General features: G+C 41.3%; 1 protein-coding gene across 1 annotated transcript; it reads left to right on the forward strand.

Moving 5' to 3' along the window:
* Nucleotides 1-3,769: 3,769 nt before the first annotated feature.
* LOC133542371 (toll-like receptor 5) lies at nucleotides 3,770-12,760 on the forward strand. The gene is made up of 2 exons (XM_061886427.1): nucleotides 3,770-3,908; nucleotides 9,403-12,760. Exons 1-2 carry the CDS (start codon nucleotides 3,855-3,857, stop codon nucleotides 11,245-11,247), a joined length of 1,899 nt encoding a protein of 632 aa, XP_061742411.1. The 5' UTR covers nucleotides 3,770-3,854; the 3' UTR covers nucleotides 11,248-12,760.
* The last annotated feature ends 2,630 nt before the right edge of the window (nucleotides 12,761-15,390 follow it).

The raw sequence follows: 15,390 nt of genomic DNA on the forward strand, positions 1-15,390 counted from the left end.
CTGGTTGTGAGTTGGCTGCGACGGTGGGGGAGGATGCCGGACAGACCTGGTAGGCCCAGACACATTGTGAGGGTTTGCTGGGAACGTCTGGCAGAGTCTCCTATCAGAGAAGGTTTCAATTCCCAACTCCAGGAGAACTTTGAACATGTCACGGGGGAGGTGCTGGACATTGAGTCCGAGTGGACCATGTTTGGCACCTCGATTGTCGAGGCGGCTGATTGGAGCTATGGCCGCAAGGTAGTTGGTGCCTGTCGGGGCGATAATCCTTTAACTTGTTGGTGGACACCAGCGGTGAGGGATGCCGTCAAGCTGAAGAAGGAATCCTATCGGTTCTTTTTGTCACAGTTATTTGGTGACGAACCCCAAGATGGAGGCAGGCATGGGATGAGAAATTATGATTTAATTAAATACTAAGACAAAAACAAAACCAAAAGCGTACAAACACAAAGCGCGCACGATTTGGATAATCAAACAAAAGGAGCTACCCTGAGAGCTAGAAAATAACGAACAGGAGCTTAGCGTGGAAGCTGGCGGGTAGCGAACAGGCAAACAGAAGTCGTACTTGTATAATGAAAAATAAAACGGAAGCAGGGAACAAAAAACAGTAAGCTACAAACATCAACTGAATATAGCTTACTGCTACGCTGCAAAGACAAGGTACGACACGACAGGAGCGATAACACATCACAAGAGTGACTACACGTGACATCGACAAGACAATACAATGATCCAGCAACTGACACAAGACAAAGTAGGTACAAATAGCAGCGGGCTGATTGGCAACAGGTGTGGCCAGGTGCCAATCAGCCGCAGCTGAGGAGGAACACAGCACTCAGCGAACAAGACAGGAAGCTGACAAAATAGGAGCACTAGACAGGAACTAAGGACAAGAAATACTAGACACAGAGGAAACAGACAAATGCAGAGGAAAAAACTAAAACAGAGACAAACTGTCAGGGGAAAGCCTGTCACTTTTGGCTCATAGGACTCCGGAGGCAGTGGACAGGTACCGACAGGCCAAGCGGTGCGCAGCTTCAGCGGTCGCGGAGGCAAAAACTCGGACATGGGAGGAGTTCGGGGAAGCCATGGAAAACGAAGTTGTTGTTTTTTGATGTTTCATCTGAACACACACATCACAATCAATTATTTATACAGTAACCAGCAGGCACAATATCTTAAAACAACGTTGAGAACTTGATTTAGGTCATGACGTTGAGCAACTCAAACATAACGTAGGAACAACTTCTTTTTTTTGACAATGTTTAAGCAATGTTGGGGTCTGGCGTTTATTTGACCATTGAATTTTGGTAATTTCCCAACCAACATTCCACAAAACAAATACAACATTGAAGCAACATGTTTTTTGACGTTATTCAATGTCAGGTTCTGACGTTGATTTGACCTTTGAACGACAACGTGGATCCAACGTCAGACACCAACGTTGTCTCAATTCACAATACAACTATTTTGCAACGAAAGTCAGTTTTAAAGGACCTGTATGTTTAATCAACATTGTATCAATGTCTGGTGCCTGCTGGGTAAATGGCTAAATTGTTTACTGTAATTTAAAAAAAATTCAGCTTGAAGCAGTTTCCAAATGTCAAAGACTTTAAAGCACCACTAATTAACTTTTCAAACTTCAAAAAATATTGTCATAACTTTTGGGATGATACAAGAACTTAAAACTAGTTGAATTACATCTCTGTCATGCCCTGAGGGGGTCTGTATCGCTCTCACTGGCACTTAGCAACATTGAGGAGGGTGGCAAGAACTCTGCCACACAAAAAAACTACAAAAGTGCTCACTTGCTTTACGGCATACATCACTCCTCTTTTCCCCGTGTGTTAAAAAGACTGAAGTCGATGCACACAGAAAACTAGAGAAGAAAAAGAAGAATGCCTATATGTGCAATTGCTGCTATCATGGCCAAAGCTGTAAAACAACCAAAGAAACAAAAAGTTTTGTTTGAGTAGATAAAATAAGAAAAAGGGAGTGTGGCAGGTCTCCAGCCGTCGTCATGTGGGTAGCATGGCCCATCGATACATGACGCATGGTAGCAGGTTTGACTCTCGTTTATTATTTCAACAAACAAGTTTTGGTTCCAGTCGGTAGCGCCAATTTGTAGCACGACCTCCTTTCCTGCTCGTCTCGGCACGCCTTTCGGTGCCGGTGGCTGTGTCTTCCGCGGGGGCTCATCTTCCTCTGGGTCGCCTTCGTCGTCTGTGGTTTCTTCTCCTACTTCTGCCTTGATTGCTCCTCCTTCTCCCCTTTTAAACTGCAGCAGAAGATGCAGGGATTGAGAGCAGGTGTCGCTCCAAGTGCACCCCGCCACTCCGCTCCGCTTCATGCTCCGCCTCCTGGCCGCCATCTTGGGTAGGACCGCTGTTTGTCCTATCCTGCTGTCGGCTCGTCGGCTCCGTCTCTCCCCAGGGAGGTTACAAGGATAAAAGGAAAGTCAAGGATCTACATTGGCCTGGCTTTCACTTGCTGGCTTGAGCTCGAAGATGAGGGATTTTTGGCTGATGTTCCATGGGGTGTGTTTCTGCTAAACTAGTTAGTACCTTTTTGATCCTCAAATCAAAACGGTAATGGAAATCTGCGTGGTAGCAATAAATAGGCACCAGCCACGCTACTTCCTTGGTAAAAACTCTCCCGCTGGTTTTTCTTTGCTTCGTACCTCCATCCGCCCTGATATATTCTTGTTAGAAGCGTCATTTCTGTAGCGCAATCCAAGATCATTTATATAAACACCCATAAAGATCATTTATATTTGTTGATCCAGTCTGCTTTTCAACATCAGCATTGCCATTACAGACAAAATACTGGTAATGTGTGCCAATAGTAGAGCGGACATGATGTCAGTGTGATGGTATATGCCCTAGCCCTGATGGGAAATGTTAAAGTTAAAGCACCAATCATTGTCACACACACACACTAGGTGAAGTGAAATTTGTCCTCTGCATTTGACCTATCCCCCTGTTAACCCCCAATTCCAAACCATGAGGCTGGTAATGGGTTCCATTTTTATAGTCTTTGGTATGACTCGGCCGAAGTTTGAACTCACAACCTACCGATCCCAGGGCGGACACTCTAACCACTTGTCCGCTAAGTAGGTTCTTTTTTCGGTCCACTGGCACCGCCAAAATCAATCAAAATTGAAAGTTCTTAAGTGGGTCTTTGAATTTGTTTGGATTAGCATGTTTTTAGCCTGTTGGCTAACTTTGCTAGCAACACAACCATACTTTTTTATTCGTAATAAACTGATGGATGTTGTCATTATTACTAATCTGAGATATAATACATTTTAATTGTTGCTACGTTAAAACAAAATAACACACTTCAGGAGACTAGGCTGACACATGTCCCCTATTATGTGAGATACAGTAGATAGGTATATGGATACAATTCTGAGAACAGAATAAACTATGGACTGGGTTTTCCTTTGATCCTTTGGACTAACTTCCATTGTCCTGTGGTTGTGAAATTCAGCGGGCCCGTGTGATCAAATAGTATACAAACAAACCAGAACATCCATCACATTGCAATGATTTAGGAAGACACAAATGAAAGACATATTTTTCTTCTTTGTGTGCTGCATTGTGGGGTTTGTGATTGAACCAACATGTTTACAAGCTTTATTTCAATAGAAAAAGACCTAATATTTTACAAAACCGAATAACCACAGGCCCACAAACAATGTTCTTCCCCTCTTGTTGCAAATCTGTACAAAAGAGGAAAAACGGGAAATCCTGTTGTGCGTCATGTTTACAATACGTTTGCGGGTCAATGTCCACCAGAGGCCAAATAAAAACACCACAAGCTCAGTGAGGTTCACTTTTCCGCTAAAAAGCAAGATGATGATAAAGTTGTCCTCCTTTCTTTTAATCGTCGTCTTCATCCTCCGACAGGTAGGAACGCCTTAAAAGGTCAATATTAGTATATTGGTTAAAAGTTTTTATTACATTTAATTTTTGGGGTGTCATTGTGTCTTTAAAAAGTAATTCCAAAAACAGGTATTCAAGAGAGTGGTTGTCAACAGAGGTCTTAGGTTAAATTTTTGTTTGATTAGACAAGTTTTGATAATACATATTGATGCTCTACTCAATTTTTCATTTTTAAACAAACTTTCATAAATAAATAAAAAATGTATTTAAAAATAAAAACATGGTTAAATAGTCGTTATTTTATTCATGTTAGCATTTAAATGAGCAATAATTAACACACTAGTCACCAGCTATCAATTAACAATTAGTTATGGTACCTTTAGGACTACATTATTTTTAAAACACTATTTTGATTAGGGGGTCCGTGACCCAGTGGGTTCAAAAATTGGTCTCCTCAGTTCCCAAACGTTTACTGAGTGTTATTAAAAGGAAAGGCCATGTAACACAGTGGTAAAAATGCCCCTGTGCCAACTTTTTTGCAATGTGTTGCTGCCATTCATTGGTACTTTATCTTAACTTAACATTAAATTCTAAGTTAATTGTTATTTGAAAAAAAAAAAAATTAAGTTTCTCAACACATGTCAATACGGCCGGTTTAGTTTACTAAATTACAATTTTAAATTTCCCGTGGAGTTTCTTGTTGAAAACGTCGCGGAATGATGACATGTATGATTACGCGTGTTTGTGACGTCTCGGGTTGTAGCGGACATATTAGCCCAACACCACCCATCGCATAATTACAGAGTAATTTGGACATCTGTATTGCTGAATCTTTTGCAATTTGTTCAATTGATAATGGAGACTATAAAGAATAATGCTGTTGGTGGAAAGCGGTGGATTGCAGCTGCCTTTAGCAACCAAAACACAGCCGGTGTTTCTTTGTTTTTTGTGAAGCTTTAACACAGAGCAGTCAAGCGAACATGTTTCTCTACGTCAACCAGCAAGTTTTTGGACGGGAAAATTGTGATATTAAGTTGGCTCTTACCAGAGACTTCATTGAATTACTGGACCTCCTCCTGCAGCTCAAAAAGGCAGCTGTGATCTTGGCTCCTCGGCTTCTCTCAGAGACACTGGCGTTCACCGCAGCCATCCGACTTTCAGGGGGAGAGAGAGAAAAGAATAGAAGATTAAAATAAAAAAAAAAAAATAAAAATCGGTCTTAGCCTGGGCCCTGGAGTGGGGGTGCAGACTGAGGCCAGGGGGGGAAAAAAAACAACAACAACAACTCATAGCCATAGTACACATCCCTCTTACATGTGTGTAAGAGGGAAACATCAAACATCAAAGAACACAGAGGACATTAAAGACATTAAAGCAGCAGATACAACCAGACACTTCTACATACAGCTATGAATAAAAAGTAAAAGAAACATATCCACTGTGGTGGCCTCTGTGGTGTTCCACGCCATCGTCCGCTGGGGTGGAGGGAGCATGGCCAGAGACAGGAGCAGACCCAACAAAGCAACCAAGACAGCCGACTCCACTCTCGGCCAGTGTCCAGTCCGCATGGATGAGCGAGGATACGTCCAAGGTGACTGAGGTGTCCGACACCTGCTCACCCAGTCGAGACACCGCGAAGCCTCTCCGTCCCAGCGCTCAGTGCCAGCTCTGCAGTCCTGTCTTTTTATCTGAATCTCCTCCAGTCCCTCCAAACAGACTCCGGTGTAGCAGAGACCCAGCAGCTGGTCTCCATGGCCAAAAGGCTCCCGGGAGGCAGATCCAAAAGTCCACAAAAAAAAGCACCACAGAGGTCACAAAAGTGCCACCCCTTGTCACACAGTCCCAAAGGGTCCCGGACCAAAATGCAAAAAAATATAACACATGAAAACAAGAGGGAAACACAAAAGGATGACACAAGAGCACAAAGCTCCTGCCTACAGCAGCCACTACAGCAGCGCCATCTTGGAAAAAAATACAAAAGTAAAACAAAAAATAAAGCACCCCTACATCTCTGGGTTCTTTTATATTATTTAATTTCCATTTATGGCAATGTGGCTAATCCTATTTAAGATACACAAAACTATAAAATATACACAAAACAATAAAGCCACAGTAGTAGAATAAATGAACAACTGTTGTGTGTCTGTTAAGGGAATCATTTTCTGAGAAGTAAACTGTAACGTCTCCTTTTCATTTTTGCAAAGTGGTCAATCACTCTGGACCAAGGGTCGGGAACTTTTTTGGCTGAGAGAGCCATGAAAGCCACATTTTTTAAAGTGTATTACCATGTTTTAACACTGAATACAACTAAATGTATGCATTTTTTAAGTAAGTCCTACATTTTTAGAGTATAAGTCTTATATTTTATATCATTTTTATTCTGAAGCTAACCAATATCAAATAAAATACTTCTTTGGCAACAATGAATGAGCCCTAGTGTGTGAATGTGAGTGTGAATGTTGTGTGTCTATCTGTGTTGGCCTTGTGATGAGGTGGCGACTTGTCCAGGGTGTACACCGCCTTCTGCCCAAATGCAGCTGAGATAGGCTCCAGCAGCCCCCGCGACCACAAAAGGGACAAGCGGTAGAGAATAGATGGATGGACTTCTTACCATTGATGTGACTTATTGAACAGGTGCGGTTGAAAACGGATGGATGGATTAAAATGCATACGAATGTTTTATATGATAAACGTTATTTTTAACACCGATTACTGGCGGAATTATTCATTACTAATCGTGTTAAGTAATGTCAGCTCAGATGTATTTGAGAGCCAGATGCAGTCATCAAAAAAAGCCACATCTGGCTCTAGAGCCATAGGTTCCCTACCCCTGCTCTGGACAGACATGGAAATATTACAGTAACTGTTATACAGTTGACCAGTGGTTCCCAAGTGGTGGGTCGTGACATAAAAGTGGATTGTGTGTCATTTTCAGTGAGTCGCAGTCAGATGTGTGCATGGAAAAAAAAAAAGTTAAGGGAGAAAAAAATCAAATTGTGGCAACAAAACCAGATATTTTTAGCCATTTTTTCAGTGACTATTAGTGAGTATTTTAGCAAAAGGCAAACCGACTAACAAGTTGGAGGAGTACTCAGGACAGACATGGATATGTATTTTTTAAAAACCTAAATGGGGCAACAAAACCCGATATTTTCAGCCATCTTTCTAAAAACAAATACAGAAATGTTACTATTTTTTCTGGAAACAAAACCAGATGCTTTAGCTGTAGCCATTTTTCTGGTGACAAAACAAGATTATTTTAGTCAAAGTCACACCAATTAACAAGACAAGTCTACTGTGCTATTTTTCTGTGAAATAAACTTGAATGATTTAAAAATTTGGCTCACGACTTGATGATATGGAAAAATGTTTTTCTTCCTGAAGATAAACCATTTGAAAAGCACTCAACTCACACATGCTTACTCCAAATCATCATTGATGCAGAAACAGCAGACAATAACCAACATTATGTTTCATGTTCATTAGAAATTCCCCCGACAGCTCGTACAGCAAATGAATATGTTTGTCTTGATACAAGGAATAACGTTAGCTAACTTAGCATGAACTTAAGACAATGATGTTGCCTAGCTAGCTAGGACTTCACTTACATCTCTCATTCCTCGGTGCTTCTACTCTGCTGCGGGCGAATAACTTTCTGATATCCATCTAGGAGTTACAGTTTGAGTCAAATCAAAATCAAAATAATGTAATTAACAAATTGTTGTTGGCTAACGTTACCTACCTCACGCAGTGATTCACCCCCCCCCCTGCTCTCTCTCTCTCACTCTCTCTCTCTCTCTCAACTGAAGTCTTGATCCACCACATAAATAAATTACCATATTAAGTAGCCATGTGCTCATTGTTTCGTGGAGTGAATACAGTAGCAATCAATTACCATACTAAGTAGTATGTGCGCTGTTGTCTATGTTATGTAGACTTAAAACTCTGAAGCGTTTTTTTTTTTATTGGTGAAATTTTTACTGGGGCACTGCAGATCAACAGTGGGGCACGTGCCCCAGTGAAATATGTCTGGCGACGCCCCTGGGTAAATATATGGCAGGGGTCACCAACGTGGCGCCCGCGGGCACCAGGTCGCCCGTAAGGACCAGATGAGTAGCCCGCTGGCCTGTTCTGAAAATAGCTCAAATAGCAGCACTTACCAGTGAGCGGCCTCTATTTTTTAAATTGTATTTATTTACGAGCAAGCTGGTCTCGCTTTGCTCGACATTTTTAATTCTAAGAGGGACAAAACTCAAATAAAATGTGAAAATCCAAGAAAATATTTTAAAGACTTGGTCTTCATTTGTTCAAATAATTTTTTTTTTTTTTACTTTGCTTCTTATAACTTTCAGAAAGACAATTTTAGCAAAAAATACAACTTTAAAAATGATTTTAGGATTTTCAAACACATATACCTTTTTACCTTTTAAATTCCTTCCTCTTCTTTCCTGACAATTTAAATCAATGTTTAAGTTTTTTTTTTTAATTGTAAACAATAATAAGTACATTTTAATTTAATTCTTCCTTTTGGCTTCTTCAAACTTATTATGATTAAAATTCGAAAAAATTATTCTGGCAAATCTAGAAAATCTGTAGAATCAAATTTAAATCTTATTTCAAAGTCTTTTGAATTTCTTTTAAAATTTTTGTTCTGGAAAATCTAGAAGAAATAATTATTTGTCCTTGTTAGAAATATAGCTTGGTACAATTTGTTATATATTATAACAAAGTGCAGATTGGATTTTAACCTATTTAAAACATGTCATCAAAATTCTAAAACTAGTCTTAATCAGGAAAAATTACTGATGATGTTCCATAAATTATTTTATTTTTTTCAAAAATATTCGGATTAGCTAGTTTTTCTCTTTATTTTTTTCGGTTGAATTTTGAATTTTAAAGAGTCGAAATTGAAGATAAACTATGTTTCAAAATGTAATGTTCATTTTTTTCGTGTTTTCTCCTCTTTTAAACCGTTCAATTAAGTGTTTTTTTCATAATTTATTCTCTACAAAAAAAACCTTCTGTAAAAGGAAAAAAATGCACGACGGAATGACAGACAGAAATACCCATCCATCCATCCATTTTCTACCGCTTATTCCCTTTTGGGGTCGCGGGGGGCGCTGGCGCCTATCTCAGACAGAAATACCAATTTTTTTAATATATATTTATTTATTAAAGGTAAATTGAGAAAATTGGCTATTTCTGGCAATTTATTTAAGTGTGTATCAAACTGGTAGCCCTTCGCATTAATCAGTACCCAAGAAGTAGCCCTTGGTTTTAAAAAGGTTGGTGACCCCTGATATATGGTATCTGTTTGAGGAGGATCAAGTGACAATGGTGACCTCTAGAGGTCTAGAAGGACAATTTAATCATGCAATCTAATGTAAGTGAAGATCGCTTACCGACTGTATTCAGTTTGACCATAGTCTCCTTTAAATGCAAAATATTTATTGCCAGTCTTTTTAGTTGATTTTAAACCTGTGTTGGCATTTTAAACAAATCAATTACCAACTTACAGGTGCCAGGCTGCCACTCGTCCTGCCTAATAGTGGGCCCTGTAGCCAACTGTGCTTTCAAGAATCTGCACTGGGTTCCTGTTCTGCCTCCCAACATCACCCACCTGTACCTGGAAATGAACCACATCAGGGAGCTCAACGCCAACACTTTGTCTGGCTTGGAGCTGCTACAGGAGCTGGACCTGGGTCGCCAGTATTCACCCCTTGTAATCAGAGACCAAACATTCATTGGGCAAAGACGCCTGAAGAAGTTGGTTCTTGGCTTCAATGTCAGACTTCAACTGGAGCCTCACGCTTTTTCAGGATTGTCCGGTTTGCAGAGTCTCCACCTGGATTACTGCGGTCTTGACGATTCCATCCTGCAGGGCGACTATCTGAAGCCGCTGGCGTCTTTGGAGACACTTAACCTCTTTGCTAACCACATAAAGAGACTTCAACCGTCAACGTTTTTTGCCAATATGACCAATCTGAAACATCTGAATCTAAAACTAAATCGTATAAACAAAATATGCGAGCCCGACCTGGCCGCTTTTCAAGGGAAGCACTTTGAATATGTGAATTTGGAGTCAAACAGCCTTCGTGTTATGAACAGCAGTGACTGGCATGATTGTGGGAATCCTTTCAGAGGAATATCCTTCAAAACTCTTGACTTGTCTCATAACGGCTTGAGTATAGCCAAATTAAAGCAGTTTTTCGAGGCCGTTGAAGGCACAAAGATCTCCCATCTCAAGCTATCAGGACACATCGGTAAAGGTTTCTCGTTTAGCAACCTCCAGGATGTAGACAGAAGCACATTTGAAGGCCTACAGAACAGTTCTCTCAGTTTTCTGGATCTGTCTAAAAACAGGATATTTGCGCTCCAAAAAGGAGTATTCAGTCTCTTACCAGATGCTAAAATCATCGACCTCTCAGGAAACAAAGTCAATCAGATACACAAAGGTGCCTTTGAGGGCCAGGAAGGTTTAAAGGCGCTCAACCTGTCTTGGAATTTACTCGGGGAAATCTACTCCCACAGTTTTGCTCCTCTAAGAAACTTACAAGTGTTAGATTTATCGAATAATCACATCGGCGTGTTGGGCTTTCAGGCGTTCAGAGGACTTTTGAGTCTAAAAGATTTAAAACTGACTGGAAACTCTCTAAGGCAGCTTGGATTCCCCAGCCCTCTGCCGAGTTTAAACCATCTCTATTTGAAGGACAATAAATTAACATCGATGGACGGTTTCTCTTCATTTGCCTCGAATATCACATATTTAAACATCGAAGGCAACAGAGTGGAAAACCTGCTGGGAGTTAAGCTGAAACACCTCCGGCAGCTCCACCATGGAGACAACCCTGTCAAGTGGTGCTCCACACCCCGAGGGGTGGGCAGTGTTGAGGTGTTAGATCTCCACGGCATAAATCTTCAGTCCATGTGGTCTCAAGGCACCTGCCTCAACATCTTCAACCATCAGCTGGTCAAACTTAACCTGAGCTCCAACGCCTTACGTGTTCTTCCTCAGGGCATCTTCAAGCATCTCAACGAACTTATGGAGCTGGACCTGTCATCCAATGCCTTAACGCATCTCCAGCCTCATATATTTCCCAGAAGCCTGAAGTCACTTCATCTGGCAGATAACTTCATAGCGTCTCCCGATCCGACCGATTTCTGTTCTCTCGGCAGCCTCGATTTAAAGATGAATCGATTCCGCTGTGATGCAAACCTGAGGAGCTTCTTGAAATGGCTGAACAAGACAAATGTAACCTTCTTAAATCCAGTTGAAGAATTCAGGTGTGAATTTCCTGTTGGTTTTCATAAAGTTCCTCTTTTGGATTACCACACTCATCTTCTTGCCACTGAAAACTCTTAGCAGGGATTTTCATAATTACCATTTAAGAGTTACGAAATTTGATATCTTAACACTTGTACACCCAAAACAGGCATTACATGTGTTTCTTAAGTCAGTAGTTCTCAAATGGGGGTACTCGTACACCTAGGAGTACTTGAAGGTATGCCAAGGGGTACGTGAGATTTTTTTTTAAATATTCTGAAAATAGCAACAATTCAAAAATCCTTTCTAAAAATATTTGTTGAATAATACTTCAACAAAATATGAATGTAAGTTCATAAACTGTGAAAAGAAATGCAACAATGCAATATTCAGTGTTGACAGATAGTTTTTTTGTGGGCATGTTCCATAAATATTGATGTTAAACATTTCTTCACAAAAGAGAAATGTTTAACATCAATATTATAAACCCAGATGGATCTCTATTACAATCCTCAAAGAGGGCACTTTAAGTTGATGATTACTTCTATGTGTAGAAATATTTATCAATCAATCAATCAATGTTTACGAATGCAAGTGATGTGCACGCCAGCTTTCTGAGGGATCGCTTGTGCACGCCAGTTTTCCGAGACTCTGTATTTAGTTAGCGCAGGCAGCATGAAGCAGGGCTTTTATTGTGAAGATAGGAAATGTGCAGTCGGCCTTTAGAGTTTTGACGGAAGGTACGGCGCGAGGGTCTGTTGAAATAAAAAGTGTTTCTCGCCTTCCTCCCGGTCATATTTTCATAATAATGATCTTGCAGCAGCCAGCGTCATCTCACAAGACCCTCCGGTACCGTGAATGTCATTTAAGTGACGTCTTGGTGAAGATTGATGATCACTAATTTTTAGGTCTATTTTTTTTAAAAGCCTGGCTGGAGATCGACTGACACAACCCCCGCGGTCGACTGGTAGCTCGCGATCGACGTAATGGGCACCCCTGATATAGACCCTCTCCCCGTGGACTGTATTGTTTGGAGAGCGAGTGTTGGACATAGAGCCAGTTTAGTTGCGTGCTACTGTCGCTGCGAGGGACACGGACTGCGCGAGGTTGGCGTGTCCATTGCACGCGCTCAGGGACTTGTCGACAGAGAGGTGACCCAGGACGAGGCTGGTTCTCCTCTCGCTCCAGACTGGACCTCCTGAGTCGTGCTTGAAGAAGCACGGCAGTGCCTCCCCCCCTCATCTCTACTCCACTACGGGAGGTGTCCCCCCTCTGCAATGCTCCCTTTGCATAGCAGTTTCTACTCTCTACCCCACCCTGAAGTGCACCACCGATTCATCAGGACCGCAACGGACAATCTTCTGGCCCAGCCATGGGGCCCAGGTTGGACTGTGTGTGTGTGTGTGTGTGTGTGTGTGTGTGTTGTGTGATTGGATTAATGTGGGTTGTTCTATTGGGGAGGTAGCGTGTGAGTGGGGAAGAGTGTAATTAATGTCTGGTTATTGTATGTTTATTTGGGTATATAGTAAATTGTTAAACTGTATAAGCCGTCTCCCCTCACTCTCTCTTAGATTAGATTCTTAAATAAATATTAAATAATTGGAGTCACCCCCCCCTAAGATGAAAATACAGTCCTTTACAGGCTCCCGTACAGATATAATTGTTCAGTTTAAACGTCAAAGGTAAACAAATTACACCAGAAGGTTTTTACATTTCTTATATGAAATTATATTGTGTTTTTGACATAAAAATAAAGTAGGCACACTTCTTTATTAAGAAATGCAGTCCCATTAACTCCCATTAAAACTGCTTTTTAGACATATTTTAATCTTGGCATGTAACCATGTTTTTTGCTTTAAAATCAAAAAATCTTAAATTGGAAGAAGTTTACTTCGTACTGGGAAAAACTAGGTCAATTATGTCACGCTTCATAAGCATGATTTTAATTTCTTGAATTAGTGATTGTACTGTCTAAAAAAATATATTTTTATATTTTTATTTTATTTACTATCTGTTCATCCATCCATCCTTTTATTACTGGAGCCTATCTCAGCTGTATTCGGGCGGAAGGCGCGGTACACCCTGGATGAGTCACCACCTCATCCCAGGGCCAACCCAGATAGACAGACACCATTCACACTCACATTCACACGCTAGGGCCAATTTAGTGTTTCCAATCAACCTATCCCCAGGTGCATGTCTTTGGAGGTGGGAGGAAGCCGGAGTACCCGGAGGGAACCCACGCAGTCACGGGGAGGACATGCAAACTCCACACAGAAAGATCCCGAGACCAGGTTTGAACTCAGGACTATTCAGGACCTTCGTATTTTGAGGCACATGCACTAATCCCTGTTCCACCGTGCTGCCCATTATCTGTTCATATTCTTTTATTTTATTTCTGATTATTATTATTGTCTTTAATTATTATTTATTTATTTCTTTAATTGATTTATCTGAAAATATTATTTTGTTTTCTTGATGTTTCTTTCTTTCGGGGGGTGGCATTGTTGGGATACAAACAACACATTTAGGCAGACAACAGCTATATGATGTATGTAAATATGATGTAATGGATAGGAATGGTTGATGCTGGATGTTAATAAAAAAATTAATGGAAAAAAAAAATCAAATTAATCTCGTTCTTCCATCCATCCATCCATCTTCTTCTGCTTATCCGAGGTCGGGTCGCGGGGGCAGCAGCCTAAGCAGGGAAGCCCAGACTTCCCTCTCCCCAGCCACTTTGTCCAGGTCCGCCCGGGGGGATCCAGAGGCGTTCCCAGGCCAGCCTGGAGACATAGTCTTCCCAACATATCCTGGGTCTGCCCGAAACACCTCCCTAGGGATTTTGTTTTGGTGTAGTTGCGCTCCTTAACCACTTTGTGGCACTAAAAACCAAGTTGCATAATTCTCAGAGCTTTGACGACTGCCATGAAACCACTGCATTGCAATGGTAATGATCTTGGGCAGGTATATATAACATGGTAGATATATATAAAATACTTCTGTTAAGTCGAACTCGACCAAATACTGCCGGCTTTTTCTCTCATTTTAGTTCATTAAAGGAGCCTTATGTAATAATCTGGCCAGAAATGGTACTGCAGTCACAATCAAAATTCTGTAGCACCCTCCCTCTCTCCCTAACTGAGGTTGCCAGATAAAGTTCTGTAGTACCCTCCCTCTCTCCCTGACTGAGGTTGCCAGATACGCAGCCAAATCCAGCTCAATCCACTGGGCTACTCCAAGGAACTTTAAACTTCCATTGCATCTTACTAGTTGTTGAGGTGCTGGGACCATAATAGCAGAATAGCGTTTTGTCAGTAACAAATCTCGAAACCAACACATTTTACACAGAAATTAGGCTATTTTCAGGAAGAAGTACAATATCACAACGAATGGCAATCATATGGTTATTGTCAGTACTATCAGAAAACAAAGACTAAAACAAACTACAACCAACACAAGCAATGGTTATACTGGTGAGTATAAGTAGAGCATGCTTAGCAGTCTAATGTACGCCCCAAACTAAAGAGGAAACATTTTACCAAGATATGTCTATAGGCTAATGTTTCAAACATGTCAGATTGCCATATTACTTGGTACACGTAATCCACAACATGCAAACACAAATGAGGAATTATTTTATCATTTGATTTGGCTGTCTCCATACGTTTCATAGTGCCATGATGACAGGCATGCTAATGTTGGAACCCATTTCTTCAGTGTATTGAACAAAATAGGCACTGACACTACCCATGTCCACATAGGCTTTATTTGTTAAAAATATATTTCACCCTGTCAGTTGGATTACACATCGACATATCAGTCAATCAATGTTTATTTGTATAGCCCTAAATCACAAGTGTCTCAAAGGACTGCACAAGCCACAGCGACTCCCTGGGTTCAGAGCCCACATAAGGGCAAGGAAAAACTCACAACCCAGTAGGATGTCAATGTGAATGACTGTGAGAAACCTTGGAGAGGACCCCCCCCCACCCCCCCTTTAGGGGAGACCGGATGCAATGGACGTCGAGTGGGTCTAACTTAATATTGTGAAAGACCAGTCCATAGTGAATCTAACATAATAGTTAGAGTGCAGTCCATGGTGGGGCCAGCAGGAGACCATCCCAAGCGGAGATGGGTCGGCAGCGCAGATGTGTCCCCAGGCGAGCGGTCCACCCCCGGGTCCCGACTCTGGACAGCCAGCACTTCATCCGTGGCCATCCAGACCTATGCCCCCCCCCC

Source organism: Nerophis ophidion, linkage group LG24 (genome assembly GCF_033978795.1).
Source record: "Nerophis ophidion isolate RoL-2023_Sa linkage group LG24, RoL_Noph_v1.0, whole genome shotgun sequence".
NCBI classification, from domain to species: Eukaryota; Metazoa; Chordata; class Actinopteri; order Syngnathiformes; family Syngnathidae; genus Nerophis; species Nerophis ophidion.